Source organism: Ursus americanus, chromosome 21 (assembly GCF_024610735.1).
Source record: "Ursus americanus isolate L20-20 chromosome 21, mUrsAme1.1.p, whole genome shotgun sequence".
Lineage (NCBI taxonomy): Eukaryota > Metazoa > Chordata > Mammalia > Carnivora > Ursidae > Ursus > Ursus americanus.
The window spans coordinates 1839780-1859876 of NC_142147.1; the positions used below are offsets into that span (position 1 = coordinate 1839780).

The following is a 20097-nucleotide window of genomic DNA, read 5'->3' on the forward strand; positions in this document are numbered from 1 at the left end:
TATGCCGCCAGGACACCCCACCCCCGAGTCAGTGCGGGGTGGCAGAGGTTGGCGACCGAGCCACGGTTCTGCAGGTTCTTAAGTGCCAGGCAGGGCAAAGGACCTGCGCTGCTGCAGGACCTCCAGGGTGCTCCGCGGGTGCCCTGGGACAGAGCCTCCTGAGAACCGCTCCCCAACCCACCCAGTGTGTGCTTTCGTGGGGGGCTTTGTGGGGGCCCGACAGCCGCTGACCCGGTTCCGCCACCCCAGCTGCGCTGCCTGCTGCCATGGCAACCGCTTCTGAGCTCCGGGGCAGGAAGGCCCCTCTGGTATGAAGGACGCACCTGTGGGTGGTGCTCGGGGGCCTGTGGGTGGTGCTCGCAGATAGACCAGCCCGGCCTCTGCTCTGTGCCACTTGTCGGCCAAGTGAGCCTCACAGCCCGGGTTTGCAGGGTGCTTGCAGAAGTCACTTCCTTGAAGTCTGTCCCCTCAGCCACACGTTTTACAGATCAGCTCACCTCACCGTAAAACCAGTAGGATCACAACTGTACGTGCAACCATGCTGCCTGCTGGGTGGCCTGTCATCGCACAAGATCTCAAGGGAGTAGGACTCCCCGTCACTGGGTGGCCGGTGGGGGGTGTGGCTCTGGTGGGTTCAGGCAGTCATGGGTTGTTCGCATGTAGCCTGCAGCAAGCTCCCAGAAAGGCCAGGCATTCTGAAGTGAGGTGCGGGCGCAGGATTGGAGTGTCCCCAGGGTGAGAAGGGGGGTGCGGGTTCTGGGCAGGGGCTTCCAGTGTCACTCGTACCACCTGTTAGCCCTTAAAGTCCTTAAGCTTTTGTTTGGAGAAGAGGTCTACTCCTTCACCAACACATCTAGCCCAGAGCTCAAAAGCCCTGGACCAGATCATCCAGAAACTGCCTTTAGAACTCTCTGAATCGGTGTTTCTTTATTTGCGCCTGTACGGGTTGTTTTACATGGAGTAGCATTCGCTCTTATTTTAGCTATCTGAAACACATCTCCTTACAGGATATTTTCCCTTTTCTGGAAAATCAGAATGCTTTGACTTGCTTTGACAGATGCTTTTTAATCACGTTTGACTTCTTCTGCTCTTGCGGGGGACCCAGCACAGTGATCCGCAGTCTCCCCTGGGCCGAGTGGTGCGCTTTCGTGCTTGGATTCCTGGCGTGCTGGGTACTCTTGCTTCATTTTCGTTGAGACGGTAACCTTGGGCATGTGAAATGACCTGAGCCCTGGAGTGCCCATCCTTGCTCGGCTCCCCCTCAGATGGGTGCGTTGGTGCATGAGATGTGCCCAGGGACCATTGTTCTCTGAGAGTTTCGATATTCTGCTAAGCCCAGTCACTCTTTTTTTTTTTTTTTTAAGATTTTATTTATTTGAGAGAGCAAGTGAGAGAGAGAGAGGGCGCGCGCACAGGAGCAGGGAGAGGGAGAAGCAGGGAGCCCGATGTGGGGCTCGATCCCAGGACCCCAGGATCTCGACCTGAGTCGAAGGCAGACGCTTAATGACTGAGGCACGCAGGCGTCTCAGCCCAGTCAGACTTTGAAATATGCCCACGTTGGTCTTCAAAGCGTGTGTTGCATGTGCCTGGTCGGCCTGGCTCCCCTGCCCCTTCGTGCTGTCCTGTGCCCGCGGATGTGGGACCGCCAGAGCCTCTGGGACGAGCGGCCCCGAGGGCGCTGTTTTCACCGCTTTCGCTCGCCTCCGCTGTTGCGCTTTAGTCTCTGAGAGAGGAGTGTTGGGTAAACGATGCGTATTACACACGTGTTTGATTTGTGGGTGCGTTGTAGATGTGCCGTGCCACACAGCTAGGGAAGGGGTTAATGCGGCAGCCAAACAGCTTTATCATAAATACTTAATAAAAGGAAAAGAGTGTCGGTGCGTGTTCGACACAGCTGCGTCCACTTTAATGGGATTCGGGGTTGTCAGAGTCGGTTTTGCAACCTGGGAATACCTGGACGTGGGGTAGGTGTTTGGCTTCGGGGCATTTGCCAGATGCAGGATTTTTGAAGAATTTTGCCCTCAAACGCAGGGGAAGGTGCTTGCTGAGTGTGGGTGCTGGCTGAGGCCACCGTGTATGGTGCTCTGGTGGATCTTGTGGACGCGGACCCGGCTGCGAGCTGCGTGGTGGCCTGACCTGTCCCTTTGTTCTAACAGGCTGTGGTGGTGCCTCAGTGTGGAGGACAGCTGTGGATCTTTGGAGGGGAGTTTGCTTCTCCCGACGGAGAGCAGTTCTACCACTACAAGGATCTCTGGGTGCTGCATTTGGCCACCAGGACCTGGGAGCAAGTAAGGTAAGGTGGTGGGTAGCGAGCCTGACCTCTGGGCCTGGCTCCTGTCCTGTGCCAGCATTCTGTGTTCACGGTGGCGCAGTCCTGGCTTTTGGAATTCCGGGGCTCCGTGGAGCACGTTTGCAGAGCCCTGAGCGGCCAGTCTTGCTGGTGACTGAAGGCAGGGAAGAGCTCGCCTTTTTCTCTAGACCCTTCTCACAGAAGGCCAGCTTGGTGCCAGCTGTCTGACCACCTGACTTTGTTGAAGGCATTGCTGGCCTTGCTGGGAGCAGCGCGGTGTCCCTGCTTGTTTTCCCGTCCACCCTCAGCAGCACCTACATGGAGCGTCTGGAATGCAGTTGCCCTCCTCCCGGGCTGTGTGGATCCCCTTGGAGGCAGGGCTGGGCTTTGGCTTGCTGGCTGTGGGCCCGTGGTATTCACTACAAGGGAGTGCTCTCCTTAGGCCTGTTGACCTAGAAATAGCAGAGCTGGGAAGAGGACAGGAAGAATTGGGAGAGCTTTCCTGTGGCTCTTCAGTAAACCAGGCTCCGCCATCGCCGGGCTTGATTTCTGCCCGTCGGGGACATTGATGGTGGGTTTGTCACATCTGTACTGCACGTTCACCTCCGGTCAGCTGCGTGTCGGAAGAATGACCATAGAATGAGAGATGGAAAGTAGGGTTAGTTGGCTTTATTCTTCGGGGGTGCACATGCCCCGTGGCCGGGGCCACACACACCACGATCCCTGGGCACCGTCTCTGCCGTCAGAGTGGCAGACCAGAGCTTGCTCCCGTGCTGGAATAGGCGGCTGGAGTGCAGAGTTCAGTCAGGGTGCAGAACCCGTTGGGCGCCTGGGGCTTTCATCGGAAGGGAGCACCACTCGCTGGAGGCTGTGCTTGGTGGTTTGGTGAGGGACCGTTAGCGTGGCTGCTGAGGCCGGGTGGTGCAGGCCGGCTCGGATCAGCTTCGGCCTGGGCTGTGTGCACCTCGAGTGTGCTGAGTGCGCGGAAGGTGTCGGTAGCGTCCAGGCTCAGCCAGGCTGCCGGAGGAGCTTCAGCCGTCCTCCTGAAGTTGGAAAACGGAGCCTCGCTATGTGCTACGCAGTACTGACTTCGTTTCCCTTTCTCTTACCTGCTTTGGGAAAGTTCACGGTCTTGGTAGGCACAGCAATTAAAGTTATTTTCATATCAGAAATTGATTTTGTTGCGTACATGTGGAAGCTTGGTTATTTATTCTCGATTTAAAAAGTATTTAGACCCGGAGCCTGCCATCTTTGTTCCTCTTGCTCTGCTTCAGTTCTTTAAAAACCTAGCCGTCACTTACTGCCTGTCTCTTCATCTTTGACGAATTGATTCAGGGTATTTTCTTAGCATTTTTATCAGTTCGAGTGACTTTTTGTCCATAATTCACGGATGGGTGAGGGACGGTGCTCGGCTCCATGAGAGAATACTGCCCTGTGACAGCGGCTCAGCGGGGCTCAGGGCTCGCGGCAGCCGTGGGGACGTCCTCAGCTGCTTTGCCGCGTGCACACTTCTCGTGGCCTTCAGTCCTTCCCAGTTCTGTGGCTTTTACTGTGGGTGTGTAACACGGAAGTAGGGGCACTAGGGACACATGGCCACTCGGGGATGTGCCCTTCGAGGGGCTTGCTGTGGCCACTGTCTCCCCACCAGCCAGGGACAGCTGCCCTCACCTCTTTGTGACCCAGGGCCATCGGCCCCAGCACACGTGCACGGCTTCCACAGCTTCCGTCCTGTGTTGGAATTGTCTCTGCGAAACGGGTCTCTCTCTGCTTGAATGCTTACAGTCATCGTGATGCGAGAGTTTTTGGAAAGTATGTCACTGGCCATTAGACCCACAGGAGACTGCAAGTTGTGTACCATTGGTGTTCTTAAGCCTCTGCTTTAGTCTGGACGGAGTGGCGGGGCTGGAAAAGGAGGGGGTGCTTGACTTTTATGTGTTGTCTGAGCTGTTCTTCCAGCCTTGCTTCTGGGTGAGGACCCCGGTTCTGGGGGGTGAGTGTTGCCATGAGCTGTCCGTGGGCCCACGTGGGAGTGTGCACCTGACTAGCAGGTGCAGCCTGGGGGGCGGGGGATGGAGGTTCTGCCCCCAGCTCTGCTGATGGCGTTTGCCGGGAGATTATCCACGAGCGGCTGGATTTCTGTGCTTTGGTGCTTCACGTATTTATCATTATGAGGTGTTTTCTGTCTTGAGCTTGTTGATGGGAAGCGAAAAGTCCTCAGTGGTGTTCAGGAGACATTACCTGATGACCGATGTCCACCTCTGTGTCTTTGACGTCTCTCATCCCGTATCGTTTTGGGTGCTGAGCTGCCCCAGAGGTGGTCCTGAGACCACAGAGGGAAGTGCTGCCTGTGTCTCGCCCTCTCCTGCCATTCCAGCTTCCCACAGCCCTCTGCGTGGGGGGAACGGGCAGGCCTGCGGAAAGGTTTCCCACTGCCCCAGAAGCCCCAAGAGCTGACCCACCATGACCCCACGACGCATCGGTTTTGTATGGGAGCTGGTGCCAGGAGGGCCTCGGTGAACAGAGACCAGCGGGGGAAGAGGGCGTGAGCACACGTTGCCACGGAGACTGAAGGGGAGTGAGCAGCACGCAGCTTGGTGGAGACTGCGCAGGGGGTGACAGCAGGGCAGCTGCAGGTGAAGGCGGGCACCGTCGGGGGGCGGTGAGGCGCCGTCGCCCCAGTGCAGCTGAACACGTGCCTCCACCCCAAGTGTGCTTTTACAAACATACCCTAAAGAAATACTCCCTCTTGTTTATACAAAGATACATACCACAGAACCATACGTGCCTAAGAACAAAGCCCAGGAGTGTGTACACGTGCGTGTGTGCTCGCCAGGAGGGCCAGAGAACTGTCCTGCGCGGCGCGGGCCGCACCTGGTCTAGTGTCGCTCCGTCTTCGTCCCTGCAGCCATAGGGTGTATTCTGAGAGCTGGAGGGTTTTGGTCATTTACTTAAACATTTCTTTGCAGTGCATTTTTTTCATATGAGTTCCAGAATCAGTTTTTCATGTGGTATTTTAAAAATTCCAGTGGGATTTTGACGGGGTTTCTTTCGCTTACAGATCGCACTCCGGGAGAGTTGACGTTGTTGTGGTCCTGTCTTCCCGGTCAGGAACATCGCACTTCCCTTCAGTTAGGTTTATTTCTCACCCGTCAGTAAAAGTTACAACCGCCTAGAAGGAGAATTGGAGAGTCAGAGGGCACCTGTGCCTCTGTGCCTCTCCCCTCCTGTCTGTTCCCGCAGAGACTCCAGCCACACTCCCTTCTTGCTGGGAGGAGGCCTGTCCCCGGTGCTGTCCCGGTGCCCAGTGTTCTCGCTGGCGGTCTTGGGACACCTCCCTTCTCCGTGTAGCAGTTCCTAGACGCGGGGCTGAGGTCCTATGGAATATGTTGTTTCCTGTTCTTACTTGCACTTTGGAAGGGCTCCCTAGAGAATGGTTTTAAGTGTCCCAGCAAGAGTCGGTGGTGTAGTGGCTGGGAGACCTGTCCGCCTGGGGACGTGGCCCAGAGCTAACACCCTCTGTTCGTGATTCTTGGACTTTCTGCACCAAGTAGCACCTCCCTGCCCGCCTCACCCCAAACATTGGTTCAGAGCACGTTTCAAACGAGGCTCAGGAATCTGCCTTTTATTTAAGCCCTCCCTGCCCCACTTAGTGATCCTGACCAAGGTGGTCCTGGGCCCCAGCTGGAGGCCCCAGTTCTTCATCCATCGGCCTTGGTGATGAGTGGGTGTTGTGCTCATTAGGAGTTTTGTTCACTGATGTGAACACGGAACATGCCCGCTGCCCTTTCAGAAGTAAGAAAACGCAGGTGAAGTTCCTTAGCTCCTTAAGCAGTAAGAGAGCAGGTGCTTCTGTGACGTGCAGGATGTAACGGGCTGTCCGCTCTTCTTGGCCGCCGTAACTGGGGACGCACGGGTGGACTCGCGAGGAGAGCCTGCCTGCTGAGTCCTCGGGGTGGGCTGCGGCGCTCTTCCTGGGAATGAGACTGGGCTCTTCGCGCCCTGGTGCAGTGGCTGCTGTGGAGAGGGGACTTCCGCTGGCGGTGTGGCCTCCGTAGTCTTGTCATCTCAAAGGCGAGGAGATTCATTCAAAATGCAAACTGAGTTTACCATTCCTGGGGAAGGCCTCTGAGTCCAGGAGAACCCACATCGCTCAGAAGGCGCAGGCAGAGCCCGTGATGAGCTTGAGTGTGTTTTGTGCCCAGGATTTGGCCCGACGCTCTGCATTCATTTCTCCATAAGTGTTTCTCGGTCCTGTGGGGGGTAGTTTTACAGCTGAGGCGGCCTCCAGAGGAGGGTCAAGGCCAGCATCTGCTGTATTAAATCAGCATCTAGAGTACATTTAGCCCTTTTGCTGGCTTTCAAACAGGTTTTTCTTGTGGGAGAGCAGGGTGGATTCCTTCTTGCTGGCTGATGACTTCTGATTTATCCGATACAGCAAGTATGTCCCGCCCATCCTTGCACACATGGGCTGGTCTGAAGAAAGTGCTTTTTGGGGAAATGATTTCAGCTCGCGAGCGAGGTGAGTCAGGGCCTGCATAGGGTAGTCAGGGAAGAGCTGCTGTTCTGAGGTCTGAAGTCAGGTCACTAAAAGGGGCACCTCTATCGACCAGTGCCTGCGTGTTTCCCTTTTTCACGGCCATGCTGTGCACTGATGCTGCATGTGGAGAAAAGAGCACAGGCCTTGAGTCCCGTCCCACCACGTGCCTTGTTCTGCCCACGGAAGCTGTGTGACGTCAGTGGGTCCAGCCGCTGCCCTGAGTGCCGTCGGTACCCGTGTGGGTGTGACGAGGACCAGGTGCAGCCCCAGCACCCGGGCCTGCTGGGGCGCACCTCTACAGCCACCGTCTACCTGGAGGACGGCCTCCCCATGTGGTGCTGATGGCTGCAAAGGGACCAAATGCCAGTTTGGTTTTTGTGAAAGTGCTATTTTAAAAACTAAACTTTGATGAATTTGCATAGTCCTATGCAGCTTGATGAATTTTATAAAAGCAGCCACACCTCTGTGCTCAGATCCAGAAGAGAGCTTTATCACCACGCCTGAAACCCCCCTGTGCCCCTTACAGTCGCTCCCCCACACCCACTGCAAGCTCCGGTTAGGTTGGTTTTGAACACCCTTATAAATGCAGCCTTGTTTCTCCTGGCGGTGCTCACCGAGCGTTGTTTTCATGAGACTTGTCTGTGTTGCCGGGGTACTGGTTGGCTCATTCGGGGCTCTCTGGTGCTCGCCCGCGGAGCCAGGACCGTGCGTCTGCTGGTTGGCGGGCGGTGGAGAGGCCCCAGGGTCAGGTTATTGCAAAGGGGCTCTGCTATCAACACTCCTGGACACATCTGACGGTGAGCACACGTGTGTGTCTGAGCAGAATAAGGCCACGGGGTCGTGAGGTTTGTGCACGTTCAGCTCTGGCACCCGCTGGCAAACGGCTGTGCACGCGGGGGGTGCTGGTTACTCAGCTAGCAGCCTGTGGGCGAGTTCCGGCTGCCATGCCCGGCCGTGCTGGCTGTGCGCCATCCCTGGCCGTGCTTCTGTCGCGTGTTTAACACCAAGTGCACTCTCAGCAGTCTTTTCTTGTCTTCACTAACTCACGTTCTTGTTTCTGGCAAGAGACGTCGACTTGAAATCGTAACTATTTGACATGAGAGGAAAGATCACAGGGTTGCTGACGTCAAGAGGGCCAAAGCTTGGGTGTCCGTGTTAGCTGGCTGCCTCACGGTGAGGGCGTCTGACCAGCTTTCACAGCTGTTCGGAGATTTCCTTCAGTTCCTGTCTTCCCCAGGTGCCTGCACAGCCGCTCCACTCCTGAACAGAGTCGTCTTCCTCTTCCGGTGTGGATGCGGATCCCGTCTTGGGGCCCCCACCCAGGACCTCGTCCAGCCCATCTCACCTCCCAAAGGCCACCTGCTAAACCGTTGCATCCGGGGTTAGGGTTCAACATAGGAATTGGGCGGGGGTAGCCACAAACATGCAGCCCGTGACAGCTAGTGTATCCCATGTGGTGTTTGCAAAGGTCTGTCCTCGGACCCCCCACCCCCATGAGGGTCTCATCAGGTAAACATGAAGGAAATGGGTCACACCTGTGGTGGGCAGGCCAAACCAGTGGGGACAGCAGGCAGGGCATTCGGAGACAGCAAGAGGCCACGTCACACTGCCAGGCTGTGACACAGGAGTTTGTGGAGCTGGGCGGGGGGTGCTGTGGGGGATGGGGTCATGCCAGGGCGGCTCCCAACTCCTTGCCGCACCCCATCTCCCACTGGCACTGCCTACGCCGAGGGGACTTCTCTGTGACATCAGAGCAGGGGCATGTGGGAGGGGAGTGGCCGCGGCGACAACACAGACCGCTCAGGCGCTCTCATGCCTTCCTCCGCCATGCTGGGCCCACCGAGGAGACAGGGATTTTGGCACCTTTCCTCCATTTATTTCTGAATCTGGGGCCACCCCAGCTGTTACCTGTGACTCGAAGACCCAGAAGGAGGCCGGGCCACTTACAGAGCTCCGCATTTTCAGATGTCATTCACATGCCAGGAAATCACCGTTTCATGGCGTACAGTTCACAGAGTTGTGCCACCTTCCCCGCCGGCTCACTTCGAGCGTTTCCTTCGCCCCCAAGTGACGCTCCACTCCATTACGGCCCGCCACCTTCCTCCTTCCCCTGGGCCGCGCCTCATCTGCGTTCTGTCCGTGCGTCGGCCTCTTGCAGCTGTTTCCAGCGCTACAGCCCTGCAGCTTCTGTGCTGCTGTGAGTGGCCTTCGTTCGCATGACGTGTAAGGTCCAGTGTCAGTATTTAGTGCTTTTTTGTGGCCAAATAATATTCCATCGTATGGGTGGGCCACATTTTGTTCATCCATTCTTTCATTGATGGACATTTGGGCTGTTTGTACTTTCCCATCTTGTGAGTAATGCTGCCAGGAACATTCACGTACAACTAAAACACTTTTGTGCCTCAGAGAACTTAGTAGATGAGCAGTAAAAATGGTTGAATGAAGAAATTCACAGAAACGTGTGTGTGCGCACATCTTCTCTTGATTTGAGAAAGGCACGAACGTTTGGTCCTCAGTGAAACCTACTTAGTGTTGCGTGTTTGTGCTGGCATCTGAGACCCACGGGCATCCTGGGAAAGAAGGACCATTAGCAGAGGGAGTCAGAATGACTTGTCCGGTTGTGAGGCCCATGCCACGTAATTTTAAAGTGTGTGAATTTTGGGACCTGAAACGCACGTGGAAGTAAACATACATGTTCCCTGCTCTCCAAGGTCTGCAGTGAGCTTTCGGGCTTGTGGTCTGAGTGCTCTGTGGCCTCCTTCACAGCTGTGTGTGGAGCCCAGCCCCTGGGGAGGTGGAAGCAGGAGTGTGGGTAGACCCCCTGCTCCTGCCCTCCTGACTGACCACCACTTTCGACGTGCTTAGGCGAGGAGGGGGGTCCAACACACAGAAGGTGGGGGAATGCAGAAGGTGTGAGACGTCGAAACTGTTAGGGTAAGTGGTCAGGTTTATTGACACACAGATCCTTTAGTGCTCAGACCTCTGACTTTGCTTGGGGTGGTTTAGTGTCGTAATCGGTGGTTGCACGCGTGAGTTCTAGGGCAGACTGTCTCCTTTCAGTTCTGGTTCTGCCATTGCCAGCCTCGTGTGTTTCTTGACTGCTAGGTCTTGACGTTCTCATTTCTGGAATGGGATTAAAGATTGTATCTGCCCATCTGGTTGTTAGGAATGAGAGCCCATAAACGAGCATGCTTAACATAAGATGAACACCCACAAATAGTTTTTTTTTTCCCACAAATAGTAGTTTTATCATTAATAGTAATAGTTAAAATAAAAATCAAACGAGGATACAGTCTGTTAGGCCTCCTGAGTTCTAGAGACTGCTTCTAATTATTCTGTACGGTGTGATTGAATACCTTACACTTACTAAGCCCAGAATCTGTTGATCCTTGGGAAAGTGGGGCTGAATTCCAAGGTACATTGTTTGAAATGGAAAGGGAGATTTTTTTTTTTTAAAGATCTTATTTATTTATTTGACAGAGACAGCCAGCGAGAGAGGGAACATAGGAAGGGGGAGTGGGAGAAGAAGAAGCAGGCTCCCAGTGGAGAAGCCTGATGTGGGGCTCGATCCCAGGACTCCGGGATCACGCCCTGAGCCGAAGGCAGACGCTCAACAACTGAGCCACCCAGGCGCCCCAAGGAAGATGTCCTTGTACATGCTTCCTGCTCAGGCCCTGTTGTAGCCATTCTTGGAGCAGGGACCTTTTCTGTTCTGAGGGTGAGCCACTACACTGTTCCTTGTTGGGTCTACCTGCGTGACCCTGAATCTCAGCGATTTGGGAGAGAAGTGGTTCCTTTGCTCACCGGATGTCTTGGGCTGCCTGGCATGGTACTAGAGCATATCATTTTGTAAGGTATAAACTCTAAAGTGGCGCAGGGAATCATTTCATACCAGCTGTTTAACACTGTCTGTGCCCGGAGCCATGGCGTTAGTTGGTGCTGGTATGTTTCCTGTAAATGTCACCGCGGTGGCCGATAGAGGGGCCTGGGTGATGCTAAGTGGCAGCTTGCCCTAGGAATGCCATCCTGCACATAGCTCAGATGCACTTAAAAGCACTCACTCCCACAACATTACACATGTATTTCTGTTCCACATATAGATCTGGCTGAGTAGGACTTGTTAATTTTCTAAGACTCCATATTTAGGAGTGACGGCAATTGAAAAGTGCCTTTTGGAGATTCAGATATAAACAGGCTTTTTTGGTTGGCTTTATTTTTCTAAAGGGGTATATAGAGTCTTTTTATAGAAAAATTTTCTCTTTTTGGTTACAAAACAGTGATACTTGGCTGCTGCCAGAAGAAGTGAATTGAGTGTTTCGTGCCTGCCTCACCAGAGGACACGCACCCCTGGGATTCGTGGACAGGAAGCTGAGTGCAGGCCCTGAACCTCTAGCCTCGTGGCTGCAGGGCATCGCTGAGCGATGGCAGTGGGACTTCAGGTTCACGAAGTATTCGGGTCTCCTGTGTAACTTTTTTTGAAGTGGAATTGGAAGCTCCATACTAGCTTAGGTGTTGAATGAAAACTTGTTCCCCAGATCGTACTTTTAAAGTATTCTATCAGAATATTTCTCAGAAGGCAGTCGACTTGTTGCCAGCACGCATGGTGTCTTTCTTCTCATTCAGCCTCTGTAATGTGCCGCCGTGAAGGGTGGCCCATTGCCTCAGCAGCCGGCACAGAGCGGACACGATGGCCACACGGCTCCTGCGGCCTGTGGAGCGTGACCAGCGCTGAGAGCACTGCTGCCACTGTGCGGGGTGCCAGTTGAGGTCAGCGCCCAGCAACCGCGTGAATCTGTGGGTGCCGGTATCATGGTGGGCCCAGACCCTCCTTCTGAGCTGTGTTCATGTGGTATTTTTATCATGAATTTGGATTTTAAAATATACTTACTAAATTTGTGGGTGATACAAAGCTAGAAGGGAGAGCAAATAAATTGGTTGACAAATTCAGCATATCCAAAATTACCTTCGTGGACCAAATCCAACAAGATGAAATTGAAGTGGGAGAAGTGTCCCTTGTAGGTTGCATGCAAATATGAGATTGAGAGAGCTGACTATAAAAGCTGCCCTTGCTAGTGGAAGAGGAGGGATTTAGTAACTTGTAATCCTGGTTGGCTTCAGCACATGGTGAGGCTACCCAAAGGCTAGTGCTTAAAGGTTGGATGAACAGAATATGGCATCCGAGAACAGGTATCGGTTACTTTTGGCTGACTTTCCACTGACAAGTATGGTGTTGATTTTGAGTGACACATTCAGTGGGGCATTAATAAACTGAGGGCCTTAGGGGAGAGAGACCATGTGATCAAGCATTTGGGGAAAGGTGGGGAGAATGGAATTGGTTCTGGATTGGAATAGGGAAGACCCTGGGGGTCCTCACAGCGATGTGTGATGAGCTGTTCATCTGGAATTTGCTGAAGAGGAAACATGGGGCACTTCGAACTTCCTTTTCATTTTGAGATTCTGTGTGTGGATTTTTTTTTAAAGATGTATTTATTTATTAGAGCATGTGAGCATAAGAGGGACAGAGGGGGAGGGAAAGAGAGTCTCAAGCAGACTCCACGCTGAGTGTGGAGCCTGACATGGGGCTCTGTCTCATGACCCTGAGATCATGATCTGAGCTGAAACCAAGAGTCAGACCTCCAGTGACTACACCACCCACCTGCCCCTGTTGATGTATTTTTTTATAGCACCTAGTTTTGGGGGAAGCTCTGTATAATGCAGAGACGTAAACAGAAGAATGCATTGTACAAACAAGTGCTGGACTGCGTGGTTCAGGGTATCGCTGTCCTTTGCAGCCTGGAGTTGTTGAGGTCTTTGTTGGAGGTGGACTTGACTGAATTCCGTAGGTGGGAGAGCTGGGCCTTCAGAGCCACCAAGGCAGCATGCAGGAAGCAGAGGCACCTAGAGGTTGGTTCTCATGTAGGAGTTGAGATTTGTAATCTGTAAGAATCTAGGAAGCGTGTCCAGATATGTCAGCTCTTTTATAATCAGGTTGTTTGTTTTCTTATTGTTGAGTTTTAAGAGTTATTTATAGATTTTGATCCTTTCTCAGATGTGTCCTCTGCAAATATTTTCTCCCAGTCTGTGGTTTCTAATTCTCCTGTTAATGTCTTGTGCAGAGCAGAAGTTTCAAAAATTAATGAAGTCCAGTTATCAGTTGTTTTACATTTAGGTCTGTGATCCATTTTTGTGAAAGTTGTACGATCTGTGTCTAGGTTCATTTTTTGACATGTGGATGTCCAGTTCTAGCACCATTTGTTGGAGAGGCTTATTTTTGCTCCATTGTGTATTGCCCTTGTTCGTTTGCTAAAGATGAGTTGACTGTATTCATGGGGGTGTAATCCTGGACTTTCTGTTTTATCCCATTGGACAATTTGTTTATTCTTTCACCAACACCACACTGTCTTGATTACTTAACTTTATAGTAAGTCTTGAAGTCAGGTAGGTCAGTCTTCCAACTTTGTTTTCTCCAATATTGTGTTGGTTATTTGGGGTCTTTTACCTCCCTATATAAACTTTAGAATCCATTTGTCCATACCCTTAAAACAGTTTGCTGGGATTGTGGTTGAGATTGCGTTGAATCCATAGATCAAGTTGGGAAGAACTGACATCTTGACAATACCGAATTTCCGTCTATTCCTCTGACACAGAATGTCCCTCTATTTATTTAGTTCTTTGATTTTGTCCATCATAGTCTTGTAGTTTCCCCCAAATAGATCTTGTACATTTTGTAGGATTTATACTGAGTATTTCGTGTTGGGGGTGTTAATATAAATGGTATTGTTTTTAATTTCAAATTTCACTTGTTTATTGCTCGTATGTAGGAAAGCAATTGACTTTTGTGCCTACAACGTTGCTATAATCACTTACTAGTTCCAGGAGTTTTTTGGTCAGTTCTTTCAGATTTTATACATAGATCATGTCAGTTGCAAACAAATACCGTTTTATATCTTCCTTCCCAATATTTATACCTTTTATTTCCTTTTCCTCTCTTACTGCATTAGCAAGGACTTCTGTGACAGTGTTGGAAGGAGTGGTGAGAGGGGACATCCCTGCCCTGTACCCGATCTTACTGGGAAAGCTTTCAGTTTTTCATTATGGAGTACTCATTAGCTGTAGGTTTTTGTAGATCTTTATCAGGTTCAGAAAATTCCCTTCTATTCCTAGTTTACTGAGAGAGTTTAATCCTGAACGGGTGTTAGATTTTGACAAATGCTTTTTCCGCATCTATTGGTATGATCATGTGACTTTTCTTTCTTAGTCTGTTGATATGATGGGTTATATTAATTGATTTTAGAATGTGGAACCAGCCTTGCATACCCAGGATAAATCTCACTTGGTCATAGTGTGTAATTCTTTTTATACTTTTTTGGATTCGATTTGTAAATATTGAGGATTTTTGCATCTGTGTTTCTGAGAGATACTGGTTTGTAGTCTTTTTTTTGTAATGTCTTTATTTGGTTTTGGTATTAGGGTAGTGCTGGATGGATGGTAGAAGCTATGCTCTGAAAGAGATTATAGAGGTTTGGTATCATTTTTTCCTTAAATGTTTGGTAGAATTCACCAGTGAACCCCTCTGTGCCTGGTGCTTTCTGTTTTGGAAGATTATCAATTATTAATTCAATGTCTTTAATAGATGTAAGCCTATTCCGATTGTCTACTTCTTGTGGATTTTGGTAAATTCTGTCTTTTAAGGAATTTGCCCACTTTATCCAGATGATCAAATTTGTGGTCATAGAGTTGTTTATAGCACTGCTTTTTAAAAATCTTTTTAATTTCCGTAGGATCTGTAGTGATGTCCTGACTTTCAATTTTGATATTAATTTGTGTTCTTTTTTTCTTAGCTTGGCTAGAGGCTTATCGATTTTTATCAAGCTTTTCAAAGAATCAGCTTTTGGTTTTGTTGTTTTCTGTTTTCCAAATATTTCAAAATTTTTCAGAGTTTTCAAAAATACGAATTTCTGCTCTCATTATTTCTTTTCTTCTGCTTACTTTGGGTTTAGTCTCCGCTTCATTTTCAAGTTTCGTAAGGTGGAAAATTAGATTATTGACTTTGGATCTTTTTTTCTTTTCTAATATGTGCATTCAGTCCTACACATTTCCTTCTAAGCACTGCATCCCACAAATTGATAAATTGTGTTTTCATTTTCATTCAGTTCAAGATATTTTTAAATTTCTCCTGTTTCTTCTTTTATTCACGTGTTATTTGTAAGGGTGTTGTTTAATCTCTTTGTATTGGGGATTTCCCAGCTATCGTTCTGTTATTGGTTTCTAGTTTAATCCTATTGTGGTCTAAAAGCAGACATTGCATTATTTCTTTTCAATTCGTTATGGTGTGTTTTGTGGCCCAGAACGTGGTCTATCATGGTGAATGTCGTAGGTGAGCTTGAGAAGAATGTATTCTGCCCATTGTTGGATGACGTGGTCTGTGGATGTCAGTTATATCCCATTGATTGATGGTGGTGTTGAGTTCAGCTCTGTCCTTGTTGATTTCTGCTGCTGTGTCCATCCATTTTTGAGAGAGGGGCATTGACTTTTCCAACTGTGACAGCAGTAGGTCTGTTTCCCCTTGCAGTTCTGTTAGTTTTTGCCTCACAGTTTGACATTCTGTTGTTGGTTTGCACGTGTTAAGAAGTGTTTTGGGATGGTTTATCCCTTTGTACTTACGTGATGCCCGTTTAACTCCCTGGTAACTTTCTTTGCTTTGAAGTCTGCTCTCTCTGAAATGTAGTTACTCTTACCTTTCTTTGATTAGTTGTCGGCATGGTTTATCTTCTCCACGTGTATACGTTTCATCTCCATGCGTACTTATGTTTAAAGTGGGTTACTTGTAGACAACACATAGCTGGGTCTTGTGTTTTGATCCACTCTGACAATCTCTGTCATTTAAATGTGCATTTAGACCATTATTGTTCAAAGGGATTATTGATACACTGGATTAATATCTACCATATTTGTTACTGTTTTCTCTTTGTTGTTCTTGTGCTTTGTTCTTCTGTTTGTCTTTGACTTTTTTTGGTGTTTTTTTGTGGTTTTAATTGAGCATGTTGTAGGATTCCAGTTTTGTCCTTTCTTAGCATATCAGTTATACCATCGTTTTTCTGTTTTGCTGGCTGCCCTACGGTTGGCTGTGTGCATTTACAACTAATCTAAGTCCACCTTCGGATAACAACGTACCACTCGTGAAGTAGCATGAGTGCATTGAAATAGCAAAATAATCTGAATTCCTTCCCTTGTTCCTTGTAGCGTTGCTGTCTTCTGTTCCTCTGACACAGGAGCAAGCTTTAGGAACGTGGGTGCGGGTAGAAGCACGTGGTCAGATGCGTCGCTGCCGCTGTCGGTGTGAACAGATTGTTTGTCAGCTCGATTAAGAGTAAGAAAAAACGTTTTTATTTTACCTTGACTTTGTTCCTTCTTCAGTTCTTTTCCTTCCTTTATGTGGATCCTTATGTAGACCTCTTTCTCTTTCTCTCAGAGACCGTTGAGCGTTTCTTGTGAGGCAGGCCTATCGGCAACCAAGTCCACGAATTTTGGTTTGTCGGAGAAAGTCTTATTTCTCCTTATTTCTGAAGGGTACTTGTGCAGAGCAAGAGTGATGTTTTGGTGATGTTTTTCTCCCGGCAGCGTAAGTGCTTCCTTCCACTCTCTTCTTGCTGGCACGGTTTCTGAGCAAGAGTTGGATTTCAGTGTCCTCTTCGTTCCTCTGTAGGTAAGGTATTGTTTTTCCTATGGCTTCTTTCAGGGTTTTTCCTTTTTCTTTGGTTTTTGTAATTTGAAAATGACAGGCCTAGGTATGCTTTCTTGGCATTGAGCCCACTTGGTGTCCGCTGACCGTCCTGCATCTGTGGTTTGATGTCTGAGTTCAGTTTGGGGAAATTCTCACCGTTTCATATTTTTCTTCTATTCCTTTGTCTCCTCCTTCCGGCAAGCCCATTATGCGTCTGTTACACGTTCAGCTTAATCGTCCCACAGTCCTTGGATATTCAGTTCTGTTTTTGTTTTTTCCCAGTCTTGGTTCTCCTTGGTTCGCTCTTTTGGGTTTTTGAGCTTTTCATTGCTGTATTCTGCGGCTCTGGGATGCTTAGCCGCGTCTGGCCTGCTTGCAAGCCCGTCGGAGCCGTTCTGGTCAGTCTGTGTTTCTGTTAGTGGTTTGAGCTCTCGTATTTCTTCCTGGTTCTTTCTTAGGATTTCCGCTCACCGCTTTCATTGCCTGTCTGTCTTTTGCATGCCGTCTGCTTTTTCCATTGCAACCCTTAGTGTATTCCTCACAGTTGTTTTAAATCCCTGGTCTCGTAATTCCAGCACCCTTGCCTGTCTGGCTCTGGTGCTTGCTCTGGACCCTCAGACGGTGTTTTTTTTTTCGCTTTCTGCGCACCTCCGAAGTGTCCCCTCACTAGCAGGACGTGATGGACCAGGTAGGAGGATGTGCCGTCAACCGGCCTTCAGGAGTGTGGAGGTGAGGTGTGTGAGCAGGGGGGGCGCACTCGTCCCGTGAGGAGGTCTCAGCTCTTTATTGAGCCTGTGCCTCTGTTTCTTTCTCCCCTTCGTGGGTGGGCCAGCATGCCCGGAGGCAGCTGGGGTTGGACATTTCTCTTGCCCCGGTCAGTTTGGCTCTGATAGACTCGAGCACGCGGTGGGCTCTGGTTAGCTGGTTTCCCGTGAGGGAGCAGAGTGTCAAGAGGAACAGAATGCTCAGGCGCTTTCCAGAACACTTCCTTCTGCCGTCCCCTGCCCCTGCCAGAAGCGCGAGGGGGTTTTCCTGCGGTATTTACTGTGGGAATGTGTTTGAGCCCCTGGGTAGATCTCACAGTATGGTGGGGGCCCTGTGCCCAGGTCCTCCTGCAGTGTCCCACTCTGAGTGTGGCTGCACTGCGCCTCTGGCAGCATGTCTGTCCAGTTCAGGTTTTCTGTCCAGCACGGGTTCCCACAGTGTCTGCCTGTGAGCCTCTGCTTCTGGAGGCGTGACTCCTGTACTCACCTGTCTTTAATTTGGGGGCCAGCAGTTTGACCCGTGCGTGATCCCAGAAGAGTTGTTGACTTTCAGTCTGTTCAACTTTTTACTTGTTGGAACGGACTGGTGACTTCAAGTCCCTTGTACGCCAAACCAGAACTCAGAAGTCCTTCTGTTGGTTATGTATTGCCATGTATTTTTAGATCCATTTTAATGAGATAAAATCCCATTCAGTAAAATGACTACCCTTTAGCTGGACTGTTAGGATTTTCAGCTAATACACAGGCGTGTCTAACCACCGCCATACTCAGGACTGAAGAGGTGTGCGTCTCTCTAGAAAGTTCTCTTCTTCCCACGTGCTGTGAGTCCCCTTGTCATCTTTGGCCCTAGGCAGCTACTATCATCACCACAGATTGATTTCTGTCTTTTTAAGAATCTCCTACAAGTGCAACGTATAGCACGTGCTCTTCTGGTGTCTGCTTCGTTGAACGTGAGGTTTCTGAGACCTGTCTGTGTCGTGTGTGTCAGGAGACGGTCCCCGTCGGTTGCCGGCAAGTATTCCATCGTATGAATGCCCCGCACTTTATTCGTTCACTCGTCGAGACGTCTCTTGGCTGCTTCCGGTGTTTGGCAGTTATGAATAAAGCTGCTCTCAATATGTGTATGTAGGTCGTCGTATGCCCTTGTGTTTTCATATCTGAGCAGGGATCTGGCATCCTGTTGCCAGGTCGTGTGCTAAGTGCGTTTCACAGTGGAAGGAGCGGCCGCGGTGATTGTGCCATCTCCCCCTGCCCCCGTGCCGTGTGAGGGAGCCAGCTCTCGGCTCATGGCTTCGTGAGGACTTGATCCTGTCATTGGGTTTTGGCCCCTAGTGGCGTATGGTAGGGAGCACACTGTGCTTTCAGCTTGTTCACCGAACAGCGGATGATGGAGGGAGGTGACCATCTCTTGCTGTCTTTTTTGGCCATTTGTGTGTGTTTTCTTTCCCGTTTTTATTTTAGCCTTCTGTTCAAATCTTTTGCCTAAAATTTTTTTGGATTTATTCTACTCCTAAGATACAAGAGTTCTTTTATGTATTCTGGGTGCAAGTCATTGGTCAGATGAGTGTTTCCAGAAATCTCTCTCCCCGCCTTCCATCTCTTGCTGTTTTATTCTGTAATGGTTTATTTTGAAGAGCTGAGGTTTTCTGTTTTAATGGAGTCCAGTTTCTATTTCTCAGGCCCTGCTCACTCCCAGAGATCTTTACTCCAAGGTCATGTAAACTGTCTCCTGTTCGATTCTGCACGTTTATAGCAGCCAGCTAGACTCGGGATGGTCTGGGTTATCTGTGGTCAATTAACTGGTGCTCAGTAAGTGCTTGTGAAACAGAAATCAGTGTAAAAAGTGGTCTCTTTTTTTCCCATTTCAGATCCACAGGAGGCCCTTCAGGTCGGAGCGGACATCGGATGGTAGCCTGGAAGAGACAGCTAATCCTTTTTGGTGGCTTCCACGAGAGTACAAGGTTGGTACCAGTTGCAGGACATCTTTCTTTGCTTCCTGGAACAGTAGGGAGCGGACTTTTGGGGGGAAGAACCATTCTGAGTAGCCATGGACGATGCCGCCCATCCCTAAACCAGAGCCAGCTTTGCGGATGCAGCCGAGGCAGCCTCCCCCCCCCCCCCCCCCGACCCCGCCGCCGCCCGGGCCGTCAGCGTCTTGAAGTTCTTAATAGTTATTGAACAACGGGCTCTGCATTTTTATTTTACGCTGAGACCTGCAAATGATACGGCCAGTCCTGTGTAACACAGGATTCCCCTCCTTGGCCTGGTACACCATCCCCTGAGCGCTTGGTAGAAGTCTGGTTGCCAGGCCCCACCCTCTGGTTTCTGACTCAGTAGGCCTGGGGTGGGGTCTGAGACTCTGCCTTTCTGCAAATTTGTGGGCGCTGCTGCTGCTGGCCAGGGGACCCCACTCTGAGAACCTCTGGGCTAAAATAACTTTGAACTCTCTGTGTTGGGGATGCGGCGAGAGCAGGGGTGTCTGAAGAGGGGCTGTGTTGGTACAAACCACCAGGATCGTATGTTCTGTGTGTGCTCACACCCGGCCAGGCTCACAGGCTTTCTGGCCTGTCGTCCACACCACAGCCTATTGGAGGTCCTGAGTTCAGTTCCAAGAAACAGGACACGTGGGGACAAGTCCGTGTTCCTGTCACCATCGTCATGCAGTGCTGGGTTGTGTAATGCGGCGAGGCTGTCCTGCCTGGCGAAGGCCCCGTGTGTTGTGCTTTGCTTCTGACCAGGCCCCATGTGGAGGAGGGTGGGTGGCTGTCTCTCCCAGCAGCCG

The 20097-nt window shown here is 50.4% G+C and overlaps 1 protein-coding gene across 5 annotated transcripts in view; it reads left to right on the plus strand.

Moving 5' to 3' along the window:
* Positions 1 to 20097, plus strand: part of KLHDC4 (kelch domain containing 4) — a 48266-nt gene that overhangs the window by 16660 nt on the left and 11509 nt on the right. For 3 of the 5 annotated variants that reach the window (XM_045772727.2, XM_087870391.1, XM_045772731.2), the window contains 2 exons: positions 2157 to 2293; positions 19184 to 19276. In XM_045772727.2, the coding sequence (XP_045628683.2) occupies positions 2157 to 2293; positions 19184 to 19276 (230 nt within the window). The remainder of the gene's footprint in view (positions 1 to 2156; positions 2294 to 19183; positions 19277 to 20097) is intronic. The other 2 variants (XM_087870390.1, XM_045772732.2) reach the window with 1 other exon arrangement.